At 48.3% G+C, this 27,878-nt stretch overlaps 2 protein-coding genes across 2 annotated transcripts; one reads left to right on the forward strand and one right to left on the reverse strand.

The window, feature by feature from the left end:
* Window positions 1-1,462: 1,462 nt before the first annotated feature.
* On the forward strand, window positions 1,463-12,942 carry LOC109460066 (long-wave-sensitive opsin 1). The gene is made up of 6 exons (XM_019755096.2): window positions 1,463-1,574; window positions 4,857-5,153; window positions 7,801-7,969; window positions 8,605-8,770; window positions 10,241-10,480; window positions 12,832-12,942. The coding sequence occupies exons 1-6, from the start codon at window positions 1,463-1,465 to the stop codon at window positions 12,940-12,942; spliced, it is 1,095 nt and encodes a 364-aa protein (XP_019610655.2).
* Window positions 12,943-13,328: 386 nt separating this feature from the next.
* On the reverse strand, window positions 13,329-24,332 carry TEX28 (testis expressed 28). Its single transcript, XM_019755100.2, has 4 exons — window positions 24,321-24,332; window positions 20,119-20,831; window positions 14,455-14,590; window positions 13,329-13,762 (listed from the first exon to the last, which is right to left on the reverse strand). The coding sequence occupies exons 1-4, from the start codon at window positions 24,330-24,332 to the stop codon at window positions 13,454-13,456; spliced, it is 1,170 nt and encodes a 389-aa protein (XP_019610659.2). The 3' UTR covers window positions 13,329-13,453.
* Between the last annotated feature and the right edge of the window lie 3,546 nt (window positions 24,333-27,878).

The raw sequence follows: 27,878 nt of genomic DNA on the forward strand, positions 1-27,878 counted from the left end.
GAGACAGCCTGCGGGGTCTCTGGTCTCGCTTCCCACATAAGAACGCAGGATGTGGCTAGGCCAAAAAAGAACACCCACTGAGGCATAGGTAGTCATACCACTATAGTCTCACTGGAGGCTGGATCCACAAGACGTGCGACCTGCTGTCCGCTTCTCTGCCTGCCAACCAACTGACTGTATTCCCGACTCGATTTGACTCGACTCACCAACCAGTGCAGCCGTGGCAGTTATATCAGGGGCTAATTGGCTAACTGGTTACAACTGACGGCCAATTAGCCACAGCTAACGGCCATCTACTACCCGAGCCAGCACCTGAGGCCCAGAGCCTGGAAACTGCTCTCTGGGACTCTGTCCCCACACCATGTCTTGGCTTTAGTGAGCTTAAGGCCAACCCAAAGGAGGTGCCTGAAGACAGCTGGATTTCAGGACTGAATAGAGGGGAGCTGGCAGAAGCCATGAGAAAGGATGTGCTTCCTCAGGGGAGCCCCGAGGGGGACGGGGTCTTCTGTTGGAAACAGTAAGGCTGCAGAATTGGGCAATTCTCAAGTAATCAGTGCCCAGGCCAAGCGCAGAGCCAGCAGCAGACAGACTGCAGTGGCCGCAGAGGGACAGTGGAGACCTCCCGTCTAGAACACTGTAAAGAGGTTTTCTTTTGAAGGCAAGTCTAGAGGGAGATTTTAGTCAGGGGCAGTCCAAGGAAAGGTCGTGAACTTAGGGGAGGAAGACTTGAGCGGGTGGGGTCTGAGTGTCTGTGGGTACCTTCAGGTGCCGCAGAAGGGCTGCTGGCAGGGCCTGGATGAGCACCCTGGTGACCGAAGGAGCTGCAGTTCATGGAGGGCAAGGGGAGGGGGAAGCAAAGAGAAAGATGCACAGTGGAGTCTCCTCACCTCCTCCCAGGTCTGCCCCTCCCCTCCTAGGGGAGGAGCCCCCACCGGCACCACTTGCATCTATGTGTGCCCCCCTCCCCCAGATGGCCTGATACTCAAGGAAGCTCCAGTTCCAGGCGTCAGCCTTGCAAAGCCTCCTGGCCTCCCACCTCCCAGGGCTCTGGGGTGAATCACATGGGAAAGGCTGCTTCCTCACCCATACCCCAATCTGAAAATCCTGACCCTTGGGCCCGCCTGACCTAAGAGTGGGAGCTGGACAGTAGAAGGGAACAGAGAACACATAAACAGGAGCAAGAGGCCACAGCAGCTCCCGCCGCCACCTCAGAAAGCTGGGATCTCTGAGTTTGGTCCCAAGCAAATCCCTCTGAGCCGCCCTCCTGGGCTTGTCTGAGGAGCCAGGAGGCGGGGGTGGGGGACAAGGAGGTCTAAGTCCAGGGCCCAATTAAGAGATCAGATGGTAAAGGGTTTGGGAGCTTTTAAGGTGAGGAGGCTGATCCCGCAGGCTTGTATAAATTACTGTGACCCCCAGATGGCATCAGGGCTGGCAGGCATCAGAGGCAGGGTTTTCTGGAGCCATGGCCCAGCGGTGGGACCCCCAAAGGCTTTCAGGAGGGCAGCCGCAGGCCAGCTTTGAGGACAGCACCCAGGGGAGCATCTTCACCTACACCAACAGCAACACCACCAGAGGTGAGATAGCAGGTGCCAGAGAGGCTGGGTCGTGCTGGCTGGAGCGGCCCCCTGGGACACCAGGCCCAAGGGGCCATGGGGGAGTCTGTTTTCTGCACATTGTCACCAGCCGAGAGGGTCTTCTCCCTTAGCTTTATGATGACATGAATGGGACTTTCCTTTCTGAATAGAAATGGACACCAGCATATCAAATATGCACTTTCTAACCACAGAGGCTTCCCAGACCCTTTGAGCATCGCTGTCTGAGGAAAGTTCATTACTCTTGCCTTGTGGCCCCACACTGCTGGGGAAGGAGCTGGGTCTGACGCATCTTTACATGTCTTGAAACCAAAAGGAGGCAAACACCAGGAGCAGGAGGCTTGAGGAGGGGGGTGAGTGACTTCTAGAACCTTAGGGTCAGAAGAGACTGTAGTGGTCATCTTCCCAACTCCGAGCCAGGGCCCACAGTCTTAGGCTGCAGATTCCGGTGGAAGAAGCCTGCTCGGCTCCCAGGGTCGCCTTTCTGCTTTGAGCTGGCCCATGCCAAGAGAGGGCTCGGGCCCAACAGAAACTGAAAACTGTTAAGGCAGCTAGAGTTCTGCCCTGGGAGTGGCCCAGTCCAAAAGCTTTGCATGTGAGCCATTCAAAGAGCTGAGGACACTAGTGATCGCCAGCCCCTGGCCGCCTCCCCAGGTGCCTCTTCCAAACCAAAGACCATTGGCTCCTTCAAGAACATCTCATGTGCTGTGGATTCTTCAAGGTCGGGCAGTGATCAGCAACAGGGGTCACGGCCAGACTGGCTGAGAACCCTGAAGTTCGTGTTGACCTGTTTGCACCCCAGAATAGCCATGAAGGAGATGAAACAATGCTCTCCCTGGGGGCCTCTGGGGCTTCTTTAATGCTCAAGATTCCTTTTTGTGAATTTTTCCCACAAAATTCAAGTATCTACCAGAGTAGAGGGAAGAGTATAAGGAAGCCCCGAGTATGGATCTCTTGTCTTCTTTTCTTTTTTTTTCTTTTCACTTTTTATTTATTTATTTATTTATTTATTTTTAATTTATTGGGGTGACAATTGTTAGTAAAATTACATAGATTTCAGGTGTACAATTCTGTATTACATCATCTATAAATCCCATTGTGTGTTCACCACCCAGAGTCAGTTCTCCTTCCATCACCATATATTTGATCCCACTTGTCTTATTTCATCTGTAACCCTCTCTACTTACCCTTCCTCCTGATTTCTAGTGGCAGATCCAAGTCATCACACCACTTCCTCTTTTAATCTTCAGTATGCATGTCTAAGGGAAAAGGTCTTTTTAGAAAACATAACCACAATGCCATTATCACACCTAAAAGATAGCATCAAACACTCAACATTTAAACATTTTTTTCAGTTTGCTTGAGTCGGGCTCACATAAGGCCCACATGTTCCCATTGATCGATATGTCTTTTCATCCTCTTTGAATTTAGAGGTTCCTCCTCGATCTCCTTACAATTTCTGTGTCAAAGAAAATGAGTCATTTGTTCCTGGACTCACCCACCTCAGACTCTGCTGACGTCTTCCCATGTTCTCAAGCAGTTGATTGGAAGGTCTGCTGGGAGGCCGGCTGGGTTTTTCGGGTGTTTTGGCAAGACCGTGCCATCCGGAGGGTGTCCCTTTTTCTGGGGTGTTGGCAGCTGCTGAAGCCCAATGTCAGGACCCATTAAACCACTGGGAATTGCAAAAATAGCATTCTGACTGTCCTCATCTGTTAGCTGGACTAACAGATAAAGAGAAATTGCCCTCATCCACTATTGGGTTCCCCGGGGGTAGTGTGTATGGAAAAGGTGGGAGAAATGCTTGATTCTTCCTCTGTTCCTCTCCCATTTCAAAATAACGACTTGGCTCCTCAGTGGAGCCAATGGGGTTTGACCTCTGTGTGTCCTTTCTCTCCTACCAAGAATCGTGGTCTCGAGGGCTTTGAGTAGAATCAGAATTTGAATATCATCTAATTAATCATTTGCTTTATTCGCCACACACTCACAATGGTCTCGTAATATGACACTAACACAACTGCCAACAATATGATTTCCAAAAATGTAACATTTGTACAGGTCTTTTTATCTGTAGGGTATATGCCACTCGGTTCACCTACTCAAGCTAGTCTCTTTTCAAGGCCCTTAGAATCATCCTTCTCTGTGTGCTTATGCCACCAAGTGGCAATGCATTTGGGTCCATTTTGTTTCATTTTTTTGTTTTCAGGGATTGCTTTTTAAAATTTGATTTTGTTTTATAATTGTGTAATAAAATATTTATAGGGCTTCCAACTAAAATCTAGAAAAACAAGGTATATTGGAAGAAATCTTGTTTCTCTGCCTGCCCCCACATCTGATTCCCTCCCTCCCTGTGGTTCTTTGCCTGGGTGTTCACTGTGATACCTTTGTCATGCTCATATTTTTCCAGAAATGAGTCCCAGAGCTTTCAGGAGGGAGGGGCGGATTGGGACACCTGCTCCAGTGTCCCTTCTCTCTGGCCTTCCACATTCGTAGTGCTGCTGTCCCCTCACAGCCATGCACAGCCCTTGTCCCCACCCTGTCCAATCTGGACTCCATGGACCGTCTGGGAAGGACACTCAGGCTGCCTCATTTTGAAACTGCTCTGGCCTCTTGCATTTGCCTGCAAGTTGGAGTGTTCCAAACACCTCCCTGTTCCAGTTGCTGTTCTCACGCTAAGCCTCTGCACCTTTTGAGTAACTCCAATACATACTAGAACGTCATAGAGGTGCGTCATGGTAGTCTCAAGGGGCCAAGTTGACTCAGCTGGGGAATCTGGAAAGACTTCCAGAAGCCAAGGGCACCTGAACCAGGCTTTATGGTATGGAAGGAAAGAGGACCCAGTAACAGGGGAGAGCGAGAGCGGAGATCCAGCTACAGAAAGACGTGGAGTGTGCATGGGAAGCAGTGCAGGGGGTGCAGGGGGTTCATGGGAGCAGAAACCTGCCCACAGCACTCCATGGGGCTGGCCCAGCATACTGGGGGTGGTGAATCCTAGGAGGGAGCGACAGCCAGCAGAGATGCTGAAGCGTTCCCCTTTGTTAACTTCAAGGATGTCCCTGCAGGTGTCCAGCAAGCCATGGCCTCTGTCCTGAGACAGGTTGCTTGCAGATGGGCAAAGCTAGAGGCAAAGAACCAGTTGCAAAGGCAGTGCGCAGGAGACTGGGGGGGGGGGTTGAGGGGAGGCTCTGACAGGGCGGGGAGGGGTGGGATGGGCGTAGCTGTACAGGTGAGTGATGCTGCTGCCTACTCTGTACCTCCTGGCCCCAGGCCCTTTTGCAGGTCCCAACTACCACATCGCTCCCAGATGGGTGTACCACCTCACCAGCACCTGGATGGTCTTTGTAGTCATTGCATCGGTGTTCACTAATGGGCTTGTGTTAGTGGCCACCATGAGGTTCAAGAAGCTACGCCACCCTCTGAACTGGATCCTGGTGAACTTGGCAGTTGCTGACCTGGTAGAGACCATCATTGCCAGCTCCATCAGCGTTGTGAACCAGATCTATGGCTACTTTGTGCTGGGCCACCCTCTGTGTGTCGTGGAGGGCTACACTGTCTCCCTGTGTGGTAAGCCAGCCAAGGGCCCGGGCTCGGGGAAGACCCAGCCTGCTGTACGTGAAGGAGACACTCACATGACACCCCCACCCCAGGTGTGCCTGCAATGCACATGCAAAGTACACATTGGAAGGGAGACAGACCCACAGGGGAAGCTGGGCCAGGGTCATCATGTAGGTGTGTGGACTTGCAGTCCCACACACCCTGAGTACCTGCTCTGAGATGGGCTCTGCTCGGGGACAGCCCGTTTGGGGCCATGCAGCTGGCATACGAGGAAACAGATATAGAGCCAGGGGACCCCAGCACAAGGTAGGAGGGGAGGGCTCTGGGCACCCCAAACAGAACGCCCACCCAAATTAGGGACACGTTCCCTTTCAGCTCACCTGTGTTGGATTTTCCCAGGGAAAGAAGCAATTCCCACACCCCTTTCCACAGCCCCGTCACTAACAGCTCTGTGGGCCACGGCTCCACCCAGATGGACATTGGCTGAGAAGAACCCGTGTGTGGGCATTGTGCTGGGCACCAGGCATACAGGATTCCACACACAGGGCCGAGCCCCAAGGTGCTCCCATCTTGAGGACAGGGGGCCCTGAGCCAGAGAGGGACTACACAGTGCCACCTGCCCTCTCAGAGGACCTTGTCCTGGGGGCGCGATGGAGGAGCTGCATCTTGAGTCGGCAGCGTGAGAAGGAGGCTGGTGCTGAGAAGCTGAGGACAGCTGGGCTCGGTCAGTGGTCGGGTGGGCAGAGGACTGGTGAACAACGAGCCACCGCTGAGCAGACAATGGCGGGCAGGTCTGGGATGACACACTCAGGAGTGGGAACTTTAGTTGGGGCGGAGGAGACTGGAGGGGTAGACCCAAGAGGAGGCTGGAAAGTGGAAAGGAGGCTGAGGGAGGGAGGGAGGGAGCCAAAGCCATATCGGTAGGAGTGGCGAGGAGGCTAGAGTAGGAACTGGATCTGTCGCCAGTTGGGTACCTGGTGAGGCGAGGTGGTTGCCAGGAGGCCAGGTTTCTCTCTCAGGGGCCCACGAAACAGAGCAGGACAAGCAGGCCTGATGAGGCTGAGGTCCCCTCCAGGAACCCTTGCACTATGTCCCCCTGAGAGAACAGAGGGCGGCAGGTTTATAGCTCAGTGTACACCCAAGAAGACAGGGAGCCCAAGGGCCATAACACTCGGCATGTGCAGCCTGTCTCCAGGCCCCCGGCTGTCAAACCAGCCAAGGCTTGCAGCTTCTGTCCCATTTTTCAACTTTCGCAGGGCCACCTGGCACGTCTGGGTCCCTAGCTCCCACATCTAACTTGGGCTTGTCTCATTGCCACCTAAACTGATCTCCAATTCAGATTCTCAGGAGGTGGACAATATACGTAGAAAAAGAAAGAGACACTAGGATAGATAGGAGGGGTCTGGGGAGGGAGGAACCTGCCCCCAGATTTGAATTACTAGTGGTATGATCTCCACTAAATTACCTGCTCTGTTCCTCCTCCATTTTCCCATCTGCAATATGGGGGCAGGACTCAGGAAGGAAGATTTAAATGAACACACTGCTCCGTGCACCTCAGTGGCAGTTGAATGGCCACTCCCTGAGTGGCCTCTGTGTCCACATTCACGGCTATCTCTGGTTCTGCTTGCGGTCCATTCCTGGGTCGCCCAGCTGCCGAGCAGCCAGCACTTCTGCCCCTGTTTTTGTGCCATGGATGCCCGTTGGTCCTCTGGGGAAGCCTATGGACCCCTTCTCAGAAGAATGTTTGCAAATGTGCACAATGAGATCCATAGGATTACAAAGGAAGTCAACGATATTGAAATATAATTATCGACGTATTAAACAGTAATTAACAACAGTCCTTTGTTTAAAGTATTAGTATTAAAATTATAATACTCAACTTAATTATATTATAATTCAATAAATAGTATTAGAGTATTTTTTAGAAGTATTAGTGACATCATTCTTCATTAAAATATCAAATAACTGGATCGGGCCTGACAGCCACTGAAATTTCAAAGTGGTAACGAACATAGTGATATTGGGAATTGTCTGCCACCTCTGTAGAGTGACCGAGTCACAGGCACTGCTAATGCTGTCACACCCGTACTGGAAGGAAATGCCAATAGAGGTGAGTGGAAACAAAGATGTCGTTCTTCCCTCCCCAGTTCATGGAGCCCGGAATTCTGCGCATAGACCTCCAGAGACTAAGCAGGACGGGAGACGCTGTCCCCGCCTACCAAATGGTGATAGGTGGTGGGAAATCAGGGACCGGGTTCCAAGTGCCTAAGGAATGCAGAAGGGGCACAGCTCTTGGCTGGGACCATAGCAGTGGTCATGCTGGTGTGTACATGGCCATTGGGGGGTTGCCTCAATGGCATCAGAGGACAGGCTGGTGGCCAAGTAAAAGAGGGGAAGCGAGATGGACGAAGAGGCTGAATGAGAGGGGGCAAGGAGAGGCCAAATGGGGGAGGACTGGAAAGCAGGTGTTAGAAAAAGAAATGGACCAAGAGACTCAGTGCTCCCTGCACCTGAAAACACTCTTTGGAGAATGACGTTTTGCAGGTAGTTGGCGGGGGAGATGCCTCTTCATGTGGAGAACCGTCAGCAAGTTTGGAGGGAAGAAGTGATGTGGGAGGGAGGCTCAAAGCCGTCGTCTGTTGGCTCTCCCCTGCAGGCATCACGGGTCTCTGGTCCCTGGCCATCATTTCTTGGGAGAGGTGGCTGGTGGTCTGTAAGCCCTTTGGCAACATGCGATTTGACACCAAGCTGGCCATCACAGGCATCGCCTTCTCCTGGGTCTGGTCTGCCGTGTGGACTGCCCCGCCCATCTTTGGTTGGAGCAGGTAAGGAGGCCAGGGGGCCAGGAAGGTAGTTTGTTAGGACGGAGAGGGGAGGGTCCGATTTGTGATTCCATTTGCAAATTGCTTTCTGTCTCTGGGCCTCCGGGGCCCCATGAATAAGGTGAGGATGGACCTGACTCTCCCTGAGAACCCTTGGAGCATACAGGGTCTATGAATGTGTGAATCTGGCTGGCTGCAACATGGAAATGGGCCCCGTGGTCTCCAAGCCTCTGGAAATGTCTGTTTCTCCCAAGTGCGAGCTGCTCATGGAAACACATGGAGAAAACACCGACAACCTCAGGCCATGGGCTGAGCTAGTTGACCCCAGAAAAATGATTTGGATATTCACACGTGTTCTTAGAAGGCAAGAGGATGCCTTACCCTTCTCTTGTAAAAGAGGGGTATGATTGAGGGGATGAAAATGTTCTGGAACCAGATAGTGGTGATGACTGTACTAAGTGCCACTGAATTGTTCACTTTAAAAATGGTCAGTTCATGTCATGTGAATTTCACCTCAATTAAAAACCAAAAAAACCGCCACAACCCTACCTAAGTCAGCGGCATGCCTGAGCTGGGGTGGTGGTGGGGCCCAGGTTGACCTGCCTGCACCAGGATAGGCTGCCAGCCCTTCTCTCCAGGTACTGGCCCCATGGCCTGAAGACTTCCTGCGGCCCAGACGTGTTCAGCGGCAGCTCGTACCCTGGGGTGCAGTCGTACATGATTGTCCTCATGATCACATGCTGTATCATCCCACTCAGCATCATTGTGCTCTGCTACCTGCAAGTATGGCTGGCCATCCGAGCAGTAAGTCTCCATGCCCTCCTGGCCGTACCCCCGGCTGGTAGGTTCTGGAGGGCCAGGGAGGTCTGGGTAGGGACTGAGAATCACCCAACCCACTCTCTTGCCCCAAAGCCAGACGTGACTCAAGCAGTTTCTTTAGGGCTGCAGTTACAGCCCTGAATCCCTTGTCCTTGTTCCTATAGGATGGGAAGGCACTGCCCCCGCCCTCTCCCCATGGAGAGGCCCAATAAGGGAGCAGAGCTGCATTACTCCTGACTCAGGACAGTTCCCCGGGCAGCCAGATCTGCAAGTGAAACCCTCAAATCAAGGGGTATTTTTAAAAGGCTGCCAGCAGAGGGCCCTTGTTCCTTCATGGGCCGGTGGGCAGGCTAAGGAGTGGATTCATAGGTGCCAGCGGCCCCCCAGGCGCACTCTCCCCACCCTCCTCCCTGGGCAGCTGATCCCGTACACAGCCAGTGCCCCCTGCATCTCACCCCCGCATGCTGAGCTACCACTGGGGGCCCTTGTAGGAAATCAGAGAGAGACAGGAGGTTGAAATTGGGTCCTGGGGTGCTTAGAGCTTTGCACTCCCCTTGTGGTCCCCTGAACATCATAAGCTGTCCCTTTATCAATCAACTAAGCTACAATTAGCTTGATCTGGATGTGCCATCTGTTCCTGTTGGGATCCTGCTTGGCACAGGTGGTTGAAGGCCCTTTGGGGTGGTGCCTTACCTATATGAAGCTGCTTGTGTCCACAATCCGATCAGCATGTGCTAATAAGCTCTCCCTAAAGTGGAGGCTGGAGCCTCAAGATAAGCTCCCCTCCCCTCACTGCCTTCAGCCTGCGATTTGCCCCTTTCTTCCTCCCCCGACTCTGTCAGTGGTCAGGAATCAGAACTAACGTAGCTGGTTCCCACACGTGTCCAACCATGGCTTGGGCCATGTTACCTCTGGGTTGTGGAGCCCAGGCTCCAGAACGTGTCCCTCACGTCCACTCAGCTGCATGCCGTCAGTTCCTGCCCTCAGCAGGCAGTGGCCAGCCTCTGAGTCTTTTCCTGCCCAGCCCCTCAGACCTGAGCACAGGAGGGGACACGCTGATAACGGACCAGGTGAGGCCAAGAACAGCCTCCTTAGCTGCTTCTCCAACTCCTAACGGGAGCCAAGCTAAGCCAAGAGCTTGGAAGGCCCCGGCTCTGGGCCATCTTAGCCAGGCCCAGCTGCTACCTCAAAGTCTGCACAGCTCCCGAGACGCCACCCTGGGCCAGGCGTGCACTCACTCAGGTGGGAGCTGGCTGCTGGCTGGCCGGGGTGGACCCATCCCCTTCCCACGGGTGGACCCATCTCCTTCCCACGACTCCCCATCCCTGGACCACTCACCTCTCACTGCCTCCCGGACTTGCTGCCCAAGTAATAGGAACACGGAGTCCCCTCAGATACAGAGAGCTGAGAGACTCCCACTCACTGTCCCCTGGCACAACTCTCTGTCTCCCCCAGGTGGCAAAGCAGCAGAAAGAATCCGAGTCCACCCAGAAGGCAGAGAAGGAGGTGACGCGCATGGTGGTCGTGATGATCCTGGCATACTGCTTCTGCTGGGGGCCCTATACCTTCTTCGCATGCTTTGCTGCTGCCCACCCTGGCTATGCCTTCCACCCTCTGGTGGCCGCCCTGCCAGCCTACTTTGCCAAAAGTGCCACTATCTACAACCCCATTATCTATGTCTTTATGAACCGGCAGGTAAGTCACACCTTCGGTGGTGCGAACTGGAAAGACCCCAGAAGAGCCCCGTGATGGCTCCCACCTGGAGTCCTGTCTGTCCCCGGGAAAACGACCAGAGAAGGCACAGCACGTGACCCAGCCCCAGGCAGCGCTCCCTCTGGGTCCTTTTATGTTCTCCGCCTAAGGGTGGGCGTTGCCTGCAGCGCCTGCGTGCTGCGTGCTCTCCCCTTCTGTTGACCTAGAGTTCAAACACCTGAGGATTGCCTGAACACGGCTACATTTACCGTAGGTGTGCACGTCTTACGTTTCTAGGTGCAACTCCTCTCAACCTTCATCTTTCCATCTTCAACCCCGAACTCCAACAGGGACACAAAGAGGCCCTTCTTTGCTGCACTGACCTGTGGTTTTCATGACTTCATGGGTTAGTTCAAGGGGGACACACGGTGGTCCCGCCCAAGGTCTTGCCAGATGGCAGCCATTATGGGCTGGCAAACTGCCCGTGACTCCTAGACTTCTCGGCAGGTTACAGGTGACCATTGAGATTCATCATCTCCCAAGTGCAATTTGCCTTATTATTCCTTGAGCCCATCACATCCACTTCGTTAAGGTGCAGTTGTGATGTGACTGGATGGTGGCCAGGAAGGTTCGTGGGTCAGAAATACCACCCCCTCAGGAACCTCCCATTTCACCAGTCCGTTCCTTCCCACTGGCTCTTCTTGGAGCCTCCATTTCACAGGTGTCCCATGGCTCCGCCCCCTCCAGCCTGGTCCTGACTCTCTGGAGTTCCTTCAGCATGCCTTGTTTTGGTAACACTGAAATATTCACTAGGACCACAACAAATTCCCCAGGACTCCACTGCTGGCACCTCAATACCCAGAGTGCAGTTCTTCCCCTGACCCGTTCCCTGTCTTGTACATGAGACTCATTTTAGGTCTGGCTTTGTCTGCGGAATCCTAGGCTAGCTTACCAAGTCCTGTCTTTGCTTGACTCTTCCCATTCTCCCCAGCTGTCTGCACTTCTGGACCTTTCGAGGCATTCGAAGCTTTCTTTCACTCTTTCCACATTGTTATCACTTCCTGTTGCATTCTGAGAACTTTCTGGAATGGAACTCCATGACTACAGGAAACTTGGCTCTTTCTATTCACTGCTGATCCCCCCCAGGACACAAGTCTGGTGCAGAATGGGTGCTCAGCAGGTAGATGCTGAGTGAATGTGTCAAATGAATTCCTCAGCCTCATCGGCCAGCTGTTCAGCTGAGTTGATTCTGCTGTTCAGCCCATTTCTTATGTTACCGATTTCAACAATTAGGTTTGTTATGTTTGAGAGTTTTGATGCTGGAAGGAGCTGGAGGTAGTCAACAATAGGCCTGGAATACAATAGGAAATGCATCTGGTCTGGTTCTCAAAGTATTGTGGTTAGCTCAGTGATGATCTGAGATATAATCTGAGAAATGAATAGGGCCCAGATCTCTTTAGGGACCAAGTAGCAAAGAGCAGGGACCCCCTGCTGCCGGACGACTCTCTAGGCTAAAGCGATGAGGTGGTGGCTAGACTGTTGTCTACCTAGTCCTAGCCTGGCCCCCAAATTGATGGACTAGAAACAAGATGACAATCACGTTCCCTTACACTAAAATGCCTCTTCCCGGACATTCTGGAGACAGGTCACTCTGTGTATAGGCCCCTTAGCTGGCATCATCTTCAGTCACTGTGTGAGTTCCCTAGGCTGCCATAGCAAACTACCGCAGATGGGGTGGCTTTAAGCAACAGAAATATACTGTCTCCCAATTTTGGAGGCCAGAAGTCTGAGGTCAATGTGTCAGCAGGGTTGGTTCCTTCTGAGGGCTCTGGGGGAGAATCTGTTTCTGCCTCTGTCCTAGCTTCTGGTGGGTACTTGCTGTTCCTCGGTTTGTAGACGAGTCACCCTGATCTCTGCCTTCGCCTTCACATGGCCTACTTCCCTCTGTGCCTTTTGTCTGTGTCCAAATTCCTTTCAGCATGACCTCATAGTAATGTACATCTTAATCACATCTGCAAAGACTATTTCCAAATAAGGTCACATTCACAGTCTTGAGGCATTAGGACATGGACGCATATTTTGGAGGGACACGATGTGACCCACAGTAGTTACCACCAGCTGCTGAATTAGATGACATAGATGACCAAATAGTCAGGAATAGACTATCCCCATGTGCAAGGAACAACCTGAGCCTTCCTCCACTCACTCTGTGGGGTTTGGAATAGTCAAAGAGAAGGTGTTAAGTCATCCAGGTGACACTTAATGAACACCTTCCTCCGAATGCCCCAAGCATTACATAAGCATGGAACACTGGCCCTTCCTGCTTTGCTGAATAACACTTTCTGTCCTGCCAGTTTCGAAACTGCATCTTGCAGCTTTTTGGGAAGAGAGTGGATGATAGCTCTGAACTCTCCAGCACCTCCAAAACGGAGGCCTCATGTGTCTCTTCGGTGTCACCGGCATGAGTAGCTCCTGGCCCCAACAACAAAAAGATCTGCCTCCTACCGGAAAACGTAACCCCCAACCCACCCACCGGGGCTTTGGCTACCACCCTCACCGTCCCTTCTTCTCCATCCCTGTGAAATAAATGTAGTTTCTCTTGCCAAAAACAAGTCACAGAGGCTGCCACTGAAGTTTGGGGGCACCTGAGCCTCGGAGTATTCAGTCACTGAGTCGCAAGAGGGTGTGAGGGGTTTAGAAAGGAGAGTGGCACTGCACTTCAGAGACTTTAATCGTTTCCAAACCTCGTGTCTGCAGATGGCATGGATGAATTGTGAGAAAGGGAAGTGTGAGGCAGGTGGGTGTCCGCACACCTCTCCTGGGGCTGGGGCTGATGAAATCCAAAAGGGAGAGCTGAGAAGTAGCTGTCTAGGGAGGACTGGCTGGGCGCCCTGACACCTGGAAGGGGGAGGACCTAGCAAACCCAGGCCCTTTAGGTCCGTCTGATAGTGGATTGGAGGCCTTGGAATACAGTCTTCACCTGGAGGGGACCCAGGCCTGCCAGTGCAGGGCAAGGGTGGCATGCCACTTCTGCCAGGCCAGGACCCCAAGACCGATCAGCATGAGAATGGTGCACATGCGCAGGTGCGAATTCACCAGCAGCAAGGGGCCAGTGCACACAGTGGCGATGAAGACGAGGAGGATGGTGGCCAGTGTAAGGAGCAGGTTCCCGAATCGGAACAGGAACTGGGGACGGCTACGGAGGCTCTCTGTCATTTCCAGTTGGGTCGCTGGCTGTAGAGTTTCGAGCTTGGATATACGACTCTTGAAAGTCTCCATGACATCCTGCGGGTGACAAAAACACATGCCCTTGCCAGAGATCAGAAGGGAAGCGAGGTCACTTCCCTGAGTTCCTAAGGCGTGCGCAGCAAGTGTTGGTGAGCTGAAGATTTAGGAGGGAGGTGGAGAACCCAGAGCACATATATCCTGGGAGGGCCTGTGTTTCCCTGTAACAGTGAAGGTCTCCCCTGACATGGCCCTGACCCAGTGCGGCCTGAGACACAACCCGGCCATGAGAACACTGGCCAAGGACACGAGTAAGGTCCGAGGATGTGGGAGAGAGGGAGGCTTTCTGTCACAGGACAGGGAAGTCCTTCACCCACTTCTTGCTACCCCAGGGTCAAAAGCAGGGGCTCCCAGCGGGTGCTCCCCCCACCAGCAGCAGCTCCTGGGGACTCGTCAGCACCCCCTGCAGGTGGCTCTGACGCACCTTCAAGTATGAGAACCACAGTGCCCCAGTTTCCCAGATCAGCTAAACTGGATGGGGGGAAGCGCGGCATGAACATAAAGCTGGGGCACTGCTGGCTGTAAAACACATGTGTGAGTTGCCACTGAGCCCTCGGCAGGGGCACAGCTGTGGATCATCTCTTTCCTTGGTTTGGAGGGTATCAGAACAGATTAGCTCATCCTTTGTGACTCTCATCCCTGCATCCTTCTCACTGGCCACTTCTCCAAAAGCTCCTGCGTGAGGTACTCACCCACATTTCCTTGGCTCTCTCATAGGACAGATAGACCATTTTCTCTTCAGTGCAGGCCAGCTGCTGTTTGAGATGATAAATCTCATTCAGGTGCCCCTGCAGGTAGACATTCACCAGTTCTCCCAGCAACACTGGTCTTGGGAGCAAAAGAGAAAGTAATACTCCTGAGTACCCCGCCCGGAGCTCATGCTGGTGGAGACTGTCCTACGTCAAAACTAGACCTGGGTTCAGGGTTCTGCCTTCCTCCTCTTGTCCTAAGCTCTAGTCAAACCCTGCCTCCTCCTCCTCCCGTCTGCACCTCAGCCACACCCACACTGATAGTCAGGTATCTCCTACCGGTATATATCATTCCTCTTTTGTAAAAGCTTTACCAAAATAGAGATAGACCAGAAGATTTGTACAAATCAAAATCTAAATTACTCTCATATGCTATTAAATTCCTTACATATTCCCAGCACCAGTGTTTGGCACGCAGTAGTTATTCCATCAAAATCTGTGGGTTATAGAGATGGAGCAGTTACAAGAGACCACATAGTATATGATTCCATTTATATGAAATGTCCAGAATAGACCAATCCAGAGAGACAGTAACATAATAGTGGTTGCTGGGGGCGGGGGAGGGGGAAGGTGGGGAGCAACTGCCTATGGGGACGGGTTTCTTTTTGGAGTGATGACGATGCTATGGTCTGCAATGAGGCAGTAGTGATGGTTGCACAACTTTGCAAACATACTAAAAAGCACTGAATTGTACACTTTAAATGGATGAATTTTATGGCATGTGAATTATATCTCAATAAAGCTATTATTAAAACAAAAAACAAATATAGTGTCGGAGTAATGGTTGCACAACTCAGTGAATTTACTAAAGATCATTGAAATGTACAGTTAAAACAGTGCATTTTATGGCATGTAAATTATATCTCAGTAGAACTGTTAAAAAACACAAACAAAACATCACTACCTGTGGTTTGTGGCTACGCACGTAAGTAGTAAAAGTATAAAAACGTGCATGGAAAAGGTAAGTGCCCAATGAGGATAGCCAGGTGGGCAGAAGTGAATTTTGTAAAGTTTTACTTTAAAAATATATTTGGGGATGGCCAGTTTGCTCAGCGGTTAGAGCGCAGTGTTCATAACACCAAGGTCACCGGTTCGATTCCCACATGGGCCAGCGAGCTGCGCCCTCCACAACTAGATTGAAAACAATGACTTGACACGGAGCTGATGGGTCCTGGAAAAACACATTGTTCCCCAACATTCCCCAATTTCAAAAAATAATAATACATTTAAAAAATAAATAACATTTGAAGCAAAATGGTAAATGTTAAGATTTGAGAAAGCTAATGGGTATATAGTGTTGATCCTGTTACTCTCTACATTTTCCCTGGGTTTAGAATGTTTCCTAAGTTAAAGAAAACTTTGAGGTTACTCATTTTGGCACCAAGAAGGACAGGCCGGAAGGATAGATGTCGGGTGGCATCTAGCACTGTCATTTAGGGAAGAGCCAGGAAAGGCTTGACCCGAGCCAGGGCCAGTGACACCGGAGAAGAGGAAAGGGACCGCAGAGCACTGCAGACACACTGCCTGGGGCACTATGGAGAACAGAGCCACGAAGGAGCAGGCTGATGACCATGGCTCTGACGTGCACAAGAGCATAACCAATGGTGCTGCTGCACCGACAGGGAAGGTGAAGTGAGGAGGTCATGTGGCCCTGTTTCAAGGACTTGACTGTTGCCCATATGGAGATGTCCCCGGGCAGCTGAACACTCATATGTTGAAAGCCACTTCGTCAAGAGCCAATTCACAACAGCGTTTCAAGGAACATTCCATGAGTATCTGCTCTGCCCCTACTGCCCACAGTGAGGGGGAGATGGCAGGATGTCCACCCCAAAAGTAGATTCCCCACGACTGTCTTTCCATGAACATGAAGGACCTAGCCACAACATTCAAGATATTAACTATGTTCAACTATATTTTCATGAATACGTTCTTCACGAATATGAAGTCAACAAATAGATTCTTCATTATTACATTTATAAGAATGTATGAATATATCCTCAAACGTATTCTTGAACAGATTATTGAGTAAGAAGATATTAATTCATAAGGATATTCTCTCAGTCCCCCCTTCTCTGCCTCCAGATGCCTCGCCCTCTGGCAGCACCGTCCTGGCTGTCCTCCCTGTCCCTCTTTTAGTCAAGGATCCCTCTCTGTCCAGCTCTTAAGGTTGCAGAGGCAAATGGAGCACTCCGGAAAATGTTCTTACGAAGACAAAATGATGACCAATCAAAATGCCTCCTAAGTCTTCCAAAGCTGTGAAGGCCAACGTCCATAACACAAATTGTCCTAAACTATATTGGTGCTGCAATACAGTATATTCTTGACTCCACCTAAGGATTGGCTTTTGGCAAATTGATCTAGAACCTAATGGTCCACAACTTGGAGATGTCTGAGATGGAGAAACAGATGTGGGGCGGGGTACTCAAGCAGCAGGGGACAGTGGATCTCCTCCTGAGCACGTGCAGGCCCTAACTGCGATCACACATATCCTTGTAAGAGAAGGACAGAAGGAGCTTTTACACACGGAGAAGAAGGCTGTGTGAAGACACAGCAGAGACAGACATGAAGATGCTGGCCTTAATGACTGCAGTGATACTGCCACAAGGAGCCAGGCAGCCACCAGAATCTGGAAGAGGCCAGCAGTGGATCCTCCCCTCACACCTCCAGAGGGAACGTGGCCTGCTGACACCCTGACTTCAGCCAAGTAAAGATGATTTCAGACGTCAGACCTCCAAAACTGTGAGAGAATACATTTCTGTTGTATGAGGCCACCACGTTTGGGGTAATTTGTTATGAGAGCTTAGGAAACTCCTCCAGGGTGTCTCTGGCATCTAGTGGGTAGAGACCAGAGACACTTCTCGACATCCTACAATGCACAAGACAGCTCCCACAACACAGAATCACCTGGTCCAAAATGTCAATAGTGTTGAGGTTTAGAAAACTGGGCTAGGGTGACACAATTTGGAGTTTAGGGCCCACCAAGTTGTGGTTGTATTTAAGAGGCTGAAATTTCAAAGACTGACCATACCAAATGTTGGTAAATGTGTGGAGCAACTGGAATGCTCATACACTCCTGGTGGGAATGTAAAATGGTGTAACCATATTGGAAAACAGTTTGGCAGTTTCTTGAAAAGTTCAACATACTCATATATCTACCTTACAGTCCAGCAATTCCACATATGAAAATATATGTTCCCAAAAATACTTATACCAGAATGTTCATAGCAGCTTTACTCATAACAGCCCCAACTGGCAGCAGAGGAATGGATAAGCAAACTGTAGTGCATCCACACAATGGAATACTGCTGAGCAAGAAGGAGTGAACTACTCCAACACACAACTTGGAGGAATCTCAAAATAACTACACTGGGTGAAAGAAGCCAGACACAAAGGACTACATCCTGTACGATTCCATTTATACGAAATGTCAGAATAGACAAATCCATAGAAACAGAAAGCAGATTGGTGGTTACCAGGGACTGGGGGAGGCAGGAATGGGGAGTGATGGGGCCTCCTTCTGGAGTGATGAAAATGTTCTGGAACCAGATAGAAGTGATGGCTTCACAGTATTGTGAATGCACTAAATGTCACTGCATTATGCACTTCAAGACAGATAATTTTAGTTTTGTGAATTTCATCTCAATTAACAAATAAAAAAGAAAGCCATCTTGAACACAGATTTACCTGTGAGAAGTGTCATAGGATTTTTCAGTTTGAAAGTTCAGTTCATGACACACCAGAGAAGACATGACAATCACAGGGGCCTGAGTGGTGACCACACAGGAGTGGAGACCAGGTAACACTTCACTGACTTGAACACATATGCAACATGACCTTTCCATGTCTGCATCTAGCTCACATAAAGGATTTTAAAAGTATTTGAAGAATGCATATATATTTAAACATGCAACAAATTCCTGTGTCCCCCTCACCTAGCTTAGGAAGCCACACAGCCAGGCCAGGCCAGGCTGACATACTCTCAGGTCTGCACTTGCTAGCCGTGTGGCCTGCTTGCACCTCTCTGAGATTCTGTTTCCCCATCTGTAAAGTGGGCATCTGAACACTATAGGTGAACAACGCTATATGCTCCCTGCTGTCACTGTTATCACCTAACGTCGTCTTCAGCCCCTTCTCCATTGCTCTTGGTAAATCTGAGTCCTACAGATCTGTTTTTTTGGGGTTTTTTTTGCTTCTCATGTATATTCATCAGGGTCACCTAACTGCTGTAGCCAACCACCAGAAAAATCTCAGTGGCGGAACACAAAGTTTATTTCACAGTTCAATGGTGGTGGTGGGGGTCTAGCTCAGAAGTACTAACTTGTAGATTCACAGAGTCTGGGGGGAAGTAGGTTGCCCTGCTCCTCTGCACACTTGGCAGCTTCTGACTTGCTAAGGGGTTAAGAGCTCACCTGAGCACAACAGTCCGGTTGGCCTGGGCAGTATAGAAATGTGTGGGGATGTGTATAACCGCCTCTGAGCTCTGGTCTTACTTTTATACAAATCCACCCTTGGAAATGTTATGTCGACAAAGGGGGCTTTAAGAGTCACAAGATTTTAGATTGGGTTGCCGTGTCCAATGAAAATCACCTCCAAAAGAAAGTTGTAATTCTGATTGGTTATCTTACTTGACAGTGGGTTGCCCCATCATATTCTTGAACTGCCCTTTATGGATTTGTCAAGCAGTGTAAGTGCGGGAAGGATTTCCCAGTGAAAACAGAAAAGGATTGTTCCCCACGCTTCTTCCCCACATGCACGCAGGTACTGAAGGAACTGCAGAGTTCTTACTTCCATGAAAATGCTGTGAATCTGGGCTCATCTAAGTGAATCCCACCCACCCACCCCCTTTTTGTTCACTTATTTAACATTTGTTGAGTATCTGCTAAATGGCAGGCACAGCTTTAGGTGTGAGAAATACAGAAATGGACACAATAAAAACCCCTTTCTCAGTATATTAGAGGGAACGGATTAGAGTTAATGAAGTCAAAAGACTTCAGGGATCACGGGAGGGTGCGTGGCACCCTTGGTGGCTGGTGGGACCCTGAGAAGTGACCAAATAGGAATGGAGAGGGTCCTTCGAGAGACTGACTTTGCCTTTGGGTGGGGGCTAGTCTTATCTTAGATGAAAATAAAATTGACCCACTGCACAGTGGGAAGAAAGCATTCCCCAGAAGGAAGTCATTTGCAGAATAAATGTCCCACACGGGACCTTGGGCCCCAGCTCAGCCATGAGCACCAGTGAAGGGATTGTGGCTGGCGAGGTGACTCCAGTCCTTCCACACCATCCCAGCAGACAAGATGGCAGGACACCTCCCTAATTGATGATGGCTGTCTGCTGGGCTCACCGCCACCTTGGCTGTCTCCCACCACCACACTCAGAGCAGCAGCTGCAGGACCCTGAGCTGGACCCTGAGCTGGAGCCTTGTTTGCCAGCAGAGGGCCAGGCTGGTATGCAACCTGGGACATGGGATGAGCCCTCTCCACTGCGGGGCCCAGTGGTCTAGAGGAACACTGAGCTGCTTCCCCTCTCCTCGGCTCCCCATCACCCTCCTCTGGATGGCCCTGGGGGCTGTCCCCAGAGCCAAGGTGGCAGAAGGGGTTCCATCTCACTTGCATTTCTCCTCCTGAAGGGACTCCACCAACACCTGCAGGTCTGTCAGATACCTCTCCTTTAGACTCTGATAGGACATCTGGAGGCTGGCGTGTAACTTCTCTACTTCTTTCAGCTCTTCCTTCACCTTCTGCAACGGCAGGTTTCGCTGCTGGGCCACACGCTTTGTCTCTGAGGACTTCCTCTGCTGCAAGGCTGGAAAGTCACTCCCCGGAGGGAAGTGTCTCACGATGTCAGACAGGTTGGTGGACAAGCAGTGTTCCCCACCTGGTTTGTGGGGCTCTGAAAGTGGGGTCTTCTCACTGGGCTGCTGGCAGTTGTCTGGGCTGCGTTCCTTGGGCCGGCAGCCCTCCTCCAGCTCCCGCAGCTGCTGGTGACACTGGTGGAGCTTTCTTTCAATCTGGGCGATGGTGGCAGAGGCACGCTGGTTCACCTTCTCAAAGGCCTGCCGGATGTGGGGGGCCTGGTGCCGGTCCGCGTTGGATACCAACTTGATGTAGGCCACAGTGTTCTCATCCCGATTGGCCTTCTCCACTCTCAGTTGCTCTGAGAGGTAGAGGATGCGATGCTGGATGTTATCCTGTAAGTTCCGAACCAGCTCCCTATCCGAGAGGCTGGAGTGGCCACTGGGGCCATCCTTGCTGGAATGCAGGGACCTGCACAAGGGCACATTGGAGGGGAGGGTTGCACGTGGGCTCTTAGTATATTCACCCTGCATTGGGAAACAAATCACAAAATGAGTAGGAGATTTGAACACATTATTGCTTCACTCTATAAAAATACTTACATGTATGCACAGATACTCACATATACAAGATTTATGCATTCAAGGTGGACCCAACACAGACTGAAAAAGTTGAGTTCATCTGGGCCCCCTCCCCTCCGTTTTAGCATCCACTCCTTGCTCTATAGGTGTACCTCATCACAACCCCCAGCCAGCTAGAATCCCCCCCTCCACACCTACCCCTTCTGTTCTTTGGCTTCTTCTCTTTTAAGAATTACCAACTGTGCACCTCATTCTATTAAAAAAACTGTTCTTGTAAAGTATGGCATAAACTCATTCCCATTAGGCCATGTGCCTTGTTGTATTGCTACTGCTAGGCAGATAGAAGAGGTAGGCAGAGAGCTTTGCATCCTAACAGGCTCGTTCCTTCATCCAATCATTCCTTCAACATCTATTTACTGAGTGCCTGTCACATGGTACAGAAGCCAAACACATTCTTTGCTCACATAGAGCTGATAGTCCAGGGTAGAAAATTCTATTGTGATGCAAACAAACGAGTCTTTCACATGGCAAAGGATAACAGAAAGAGCACCTTCAAGACAGAGCCCCGTCCAAATCCTGACTCTACTACCACTCCGGGACCTTGGGAAAGTTAATAAACTGCTCAGAGGGTCAGTTTTCTTATCTCTAAAATAAAGATTGCCATAGCAACATAGCTAGAACACAGTGGACCAGGGCAGAGTGGACGGTGATGAGCTAGGAGATATCGGTGGGGTAGGAACAGGTAGAGCCTCTGCTCTCTTTCTACTTTTGAACCATAAGTGCGTTCACGATCATTTTTTATCTGAAAACACTCTCCCAATAACAAGTCAGGAGTGATTGTATTGTAATAGATAGCTTGGTTCTGTGTATTATATGCAAATCATGCCTCAGTTTTAAGAAATACAATGTGATACCACTATGCATCTAGCAGATTGGTAAAACGTAGACTAACAATAATAAATATTGACTGAGATGTGGAGCAACAGAAACTCTCAAATACTCCTGATGGGAGAGCAACTGGTACAAGCACTTTGGGAAAGCATTTGGAAATATTGTAAAGCTGAAGGCATGCAAACCGAATGGCCCAGCAATTGCATTTCTAGGTATGTCCTTGGGAGACAGCTACACTAATGTTCTCAATAGCTAACTGCTAGGAACAATCCACCTGCCCATTGATAGTAGAATGTGTAAGCGAACAGTAATACAGGCAACAGTATACTACTATACAGCAATGAAAATGAACAAGAGCCTTGGAAGCATGAATGAACAAGCATAATGTTGAACAAAAGAAGCCAAACACAGAAGAACCCACACTATATAGGGCTCCATTCACATCAAGTTCAAAAACAGGCAAAACAAAATGATGTTGTTTAGAGATGCATCCACAGGCAGCAAAGCTATAAAGAAAAGCATGTGCATTGGTAGCATAAAAGTTAGGATACTACAAGGCTACAGTAATCAAAACAGCATGGTACTGGCATAAAAACAGACCCATAGATCAATGGAACAGAATAGAGAGTCCAGAAATAAATCCATGCCTATATGGCCATTTAATCTATGACAATGGAAGCAAGAATGTACGGTGGGGTAAAGACAGTCTATTCAATAAATGGTGCTGGGAAACTTGGACAGACACATGCAAAAAGATGAAGCTGGATCACCTCCTTACACCACATACAAAAATAAATTCAAAATGGCTTAAAGATTTAAATGTAAGATCTGAAACCATAAAATTCCTAGAAGAAAATATAGGAAGAAACTTCACAGACATTACCCGGAGTAAGATTTTTACTGATATATCTCTCATGAGGGAAGTAAGAGAAAAATAAACATGTGGGATTACATCAAACTAAAAAGCTTTTTCACAGCAAAGGAAACCATCAATAAAACAAAAAGGGATCCTACTGATTGGGAAAAGATATTTGCCAATGATATATCTGATAAGGGGTTAATATCACAAATTTATAAAAACTCACTCAACTCAACTCCAAAAAACAAACAACCCAATTAAAAAATGGGCAGAGGACATGAAGAGACATTTTTCTAAAAAGGACACACAGATGGCAAACAGACATATGAAGAAATGTTCAACCTCACTAACCATTAGAGAAATGCAAATAAAACCACAATGAGATACCACCTCACCCCAGTCAGGATGGCTATCATCAATAAATCAACAAACAACAAGTGCTGGCGTGGATGCGGAGAAAAGGGAACGCTGGTGCACTGTTGGTGGGAATGCAGATTGGTGCAGCCACTATGGAAAACAGTTTGGAGATATCTCAAAAATCTGAAAATGGAACTACCTTATGATCCAGCAATCCCACTCCTAGGTATCTATCCGGAGAAATCCAAAACTCCAATTCAAAAATCTTTATGCACTCCTATGTTTATTGCAGCACTATACACAATAGCCAAGACCTGGAAACAACCGAAATGCCCATCAGTAGATGACTGGATTAAGAAACTGTGGTACATTTATACAATGGAGTATTACGCAGCCATAAAGAAGAAAGAAATCTTACCATTTGCAACAACATGGATGGACCTAGAGAACATTATGTTAAGTGAAATAAGTCAGAAAGAGAAAGACAAATACCATATGATCTCACTTATATGCGGAATCTAAAGAAAAGAATAAGTGAATGAACTAATCAGAAACAGTTTTGGAAACATGGAGGAAAAACAGAGGGTTGCTAGAGGGGCGGGGGGGTGGGGATAAGGGGAAGGTGAGAGGTTTTGGGAACGTACAGAGGGATAGTGGATGGGGGGAGGGGGGTTCACACAGTGTGAGGGATATAAATGATAAACGTCTAAGTTTTGCTTTGTCTTGTGCACCTGAAACTAATTAAAAAACAAAACAAAACAAAAAAAAGTTAGGATAGTGGCTCCCACTAGGGTGGGAGAAGGGGATGGGGATTGGGAGAGACGTGGAGGCCAGGGTGCTTTACCTGAATAGTAGTTAAATGTATGTTCACCTTATTATTATTTCCTAAACTGTATGTTGATGTTTTCTGGACATTAATGTACATATGCCAGATTTCACAATTTTTAAGTTTTTAGATGTTCAATATTTGGATTTACTAGGTTAGAAATGGCTGGAGAGAGAATTAGTAAACTGGAAAACGGAGCTAAAGAAAGCATCTAGAATGCAGCACACAGACACAAAGAAATAGGAAATTAAAAAAAATTGAAAAACAGAAGGCATGGAAGGTAAAGTTGAAAAGTCTAAAAGAAAAATCAAATTGCCATCTCACAAGGAGAAGACAGACTGAAGCAGTGGTGAGATTGTAAGACACAGTTACTAAGAACTTTCCAGAACTGATGAAAGACACAAATCAAAGAAGCTCAATAAATCCCAAACAGGAAGAACAGAAATTGATCTACGCATAGACACAAGATCTTAAAAGCAGCTAGATTTAAAAAGTTGATTACCTTTAAAACCATGACTTTTAGACTGAGAGCTGACTTCTCAATGGCATCAATGAAATTCAGAAGAGAGTTGAATAATATCTTCAATATGCTGAGAGAATAACTGTCAGTGAGAAAAAAAATAGGTCACATTCAAACAATCGTAAGTCAGAATGTCTTCAAACTTTTCAGCAAAGCACTGGGAACTAGAGCACAATGAACTAATGCCTTCCAAATTTGGGAGGAAAATGATTTTCCAACCTAGAATTCTACACTCAAACTGTCGTTTTGTGAGGTTCGACTAAAGACATTTTCCAACTTGGAAGTACTCAAATAGTTTACCACCTCTGGATTCTTTCTCTGGAAGCTACTAGAGAAGGTGTTTCACCAAAACCAGAGAGCAACCTAAGAAAAAAATAGAGATAGAATGTATGAAACAAGGGCCCCAAGCCAAAAGAGAGGCAAATACAATCTCCAGGATGATGGTAGGGGAGTCTAGGCTGGCGGCTGGGCAGTGGGCCTGGGGGGCAAGTCAGAAGGCTCCAGGAAAGAGCGCTCCGAGCAAATGAAACGAATGAAATGCCAGACATCTTTAACCAGCTAGAGAGGAGACGTAGATAGTTGGCAGAAGTACCGACCTATAGCACAGAGAACAAACAACACAGGGATTGGGGGAAACAAGTGTTAACTAAGGAAAACAAAACGTCAGGAGAGAAAGGAAACATCATCAGAGTAATGACTCAGCTGTGACCAGTGTTTCCATGGACTTAGTAATGTGAACACCAAGGAAAGATCTAACTCAAATCACTGCATACCATACTGAAAGGATGGAGTAGGGACTGAAAGAGCTATATCATCATCCTTTATAGTGAGAAGTCATTTGATAATTCCTAAAATATAAAAAATAAAGCAAGAGCACTATAAATAATTTATTTAGAGAACTGGAGGTAAATGCCAAGAAACAGCTTTAAAAAAGGGTGGAACGTACTTGATTCTGGAGAATGGACAATTGGGTGGATGGAAGCCAGGGATTGCTATTTTTTGTCACAAACATTGTAGAACCATTGAACTCTTTGGACCAGGGGTGGGCAAACTGTGGCCTGGTTTTGTACAGGTGTGAGCTAAGAATGGTTTTTACATTTTTAAATGGTTGAAAAAAAGTCAGAAGATTTTGCGATGTGTGAAAATTACATAAGATTCAAATTTCAGTGTCCGTAAACCAAGTGTGATTGGCATACAGTCACTCTCGTTCATTTACATATTGTCCATGGTTACATATTGTGCCACCACAGCAGCCGAGTTCAGTACTGCAACAGAGCCCATATGGCCTCAAATATTTACTGTCTGGACCTTTACAGAAAATGTTTGCTGACCCCTGCTTTAAACTATGTTCATATATACCATTGATAAATGAAAGAACTAAATAACTGTTTAAAAACAAAATAGGAAATAAGGAATATTAGAACTTGTTAATGACTTGTTCTATTCGGGAAATTTATAGATATCACATAAAACTCAAAATTGAGAGAAGAATGTTGGTCGAAAAAATTAAAGGTAACCACTAGGACAAAGCCAGGTACACAACATCCAAATAACCAAGGGGAAACAAAAAAATGAAACTTGAAATATCCACACAAAAATAAAAAGGAAGGAAGGAAAAGAAACAAGGTTGCAGGGAAAATAGAATATATAAAATAGGATGTCAATAAATTGTGATTTTCAATGGCTATATACCATGTTTTTAAGACTCAATACAGTAAATATGTCAGCCCTCTACATATTGACCTACAAATTCAATGAAACCCTAATTAAAAACTCAATAGGAATGTCTTCATGAATTTTAAAATAGCTGATTCCCAAAATTTATTTGGAAGAAAAAATGCACAGAAAAATGCTAAGAAATTTTTGAGAAAGAATAATAAATATGGCCTTGGGACAATTGCCGATTTTAATGAAATTAAGTTAGAGTGTTTCCTTAGATACAACAATAAAGTCAAGACAGAATAAAGAACTAAATATAAGAATGAAACTATAAAAGTATTAGAAGGACACAATAGGATTTTTAAATAATCTTTGTGTGGAGAAGACCTTTCTAAAGACTGAAACCATAAAGCAGAAGATTTACATATTTTACTGCATAAAATGGTTTAAACATTCTTATGGGGGGAAAATATAAAGTTAAAAAGAATTAACATTTAAGTTTTGGTTCAAATACTTGCTTCTTCTTAAAAATAAAATATCTCTGTTAACGTTTTTTTAAAAAGCAACAGATTGAGAAAAAGATTTGCGGTATCTCTAATAGATAAATAGCTCATCAACATAACATATAAAGAAGTCCTACAAATGAGAAGCTAAGAAGAAATAACCCAATATAAAAACAGTAAAGGACAGCAATAGACAACTCAGAAAGAACGGACTACAAGGATGAGGGTGTGGGGAAACGAGCACTCGCGTACTCTGCAAGTAGGAGGACACACAGGGTGGGGTTTTTTTGAGCAATCAGCAATAGCGATGACAAATTTCAATGCACGTACCCGGTAACCAAGCAAGAACGTGAGTGCCTAGACGCAATCAGGGACATTTGGAGCTCTCAGGACCTCGGCAGTTTTGACGATGCTCCTCAGTGTTTGAACTTAGGGTACAGTGTTGTGGAGATGATGCCACTGGGAGCCACGCTGATTCTTGGCAGACCGTCTCAAAGTCAGAGGGACAGCTCTCCAAGACTATATCATGGCCTTGAAGATGGGGACCTTCATACAGAAAGTCAGTGGCAGTACCCTCAAGTCAGGCTCCCCGGGAAAGCTGCAGGCCAGCATTGGGCTAATGCCACCTAAACAGCCACACGGGTCCTGATGTATAGAAGTTTCTAGAAAGAGAAAGGTCAGCGCAGAGATGCCATGCTGTGTCAGAGCCCTGTGCTCTCATCTCCTGAGAAGCCCACCTGAGGTCTGGGATGCTATGGGGTATGAGGAGGGGGACATCCCGCAACGTAAAATTCCAGCGTGGCTTTTTAAAGAGCGTGATAAAACGCACAAAACAAACTTTGCCATTGTAACTATTTTAAAGTGTGTGAATCCGTTAACTCTTTACTACCTTCATCACAGTGTGCAACAACCACCACAATGTCTAGTTCCCTAACTTTTTGATACCCCAAAAGTATACCCACTTAGAGAGACAGTCCTCTTTGAATAACACTAGGGAAGATATAAATAAATTAAATGATTTTGAATAATGTCCTACACGCAAGTGAGAAATGTTCAGAATCCGTTGAATGAGGAATGCAGAAGAAACCGCAGGGAGGGAGTCGCGCGCGCTGAGGAGGCCGGAGGTGCGGAGGGATTTGCACGTGCAAGTCACTGCCGCCGCACTGCGCAGAAAGTCGTGCGCGCTGAGAGCCACGATGCGGAGGGATCCGCACGTGGAGGTCACTGGAAGCGGCACTGCGTACGTGCGGAGGGAGCGTGGAGCGGAGGGATCTGTGCGTGGGGTTTATTAGACGGACTGCAAAGCGCCCTTTCCGGCACTTGCTCCTGGGAGACCAAAGCGATCGCAGCTATGTCCGACTCTGAGGCGAACACCGCC

Source organism: Rhinolophus sinicus, chromosome X (genome assembly GCF_036562045.2).
Source record: "Rhinolophus sinicus isolate RSC01 chromosome X, ASM3656204v1, whole genome shotgun sequence".
NCBI lineage: Eukaryota > Metazoa > Chordata > Mammalia > Chiroptera > Rhinolophidae > Rhinolophus > Rhinolophus sinicus.

What these genes read in the sequence shown, in the direction of transcription:
- LOC109460066 (XM_019755096.2), top strand. Translation starts at nt 1,463, where the DNA reads ATGGCCCAGCGGTGGGACCCCCAAAGGCTTTCAGGAGGGCAGCCGCAG. An exon ending in CAACAGCAACACCACCAGAG is followed by an intron (nt 1,575 to 4,856) that starts GTGAGATAGCAG and finishes TCCTGGCCCCAG; the next exon opens with GCCCTTTTGCAGGTCCCAAC. An exon ending in TATGGCTGGCCATCCGAGCA is followed by an intron (nt 8,771 to 10,240) that starts GTAAGTCTCCAT and finishes TGTCTCCCCCAG; the next exon opens with GTGGCAAAGCAGCAGAAAGA.
- TEX28 (XM_019755100.2), bottom strand. An exon ending in CTTCAGGAGGAGAAATGCAA is followed by an intron (nt 14,591 to 20,118) that starts GTGAGATGGAAC and finishes TTTGCTCCCAAG; the next exon opens with ACCAGTGTTGCTGGGAGAAC. An exon ending in AGAGAGCCAAGGAAATGTGG is followed by an intron (nt 13,763 to 14,454) that starts GTGAGTACCTCA and finishes TGTCACCCGCAG; the next exon opens with GATGTCATGGAGACTTTCAA.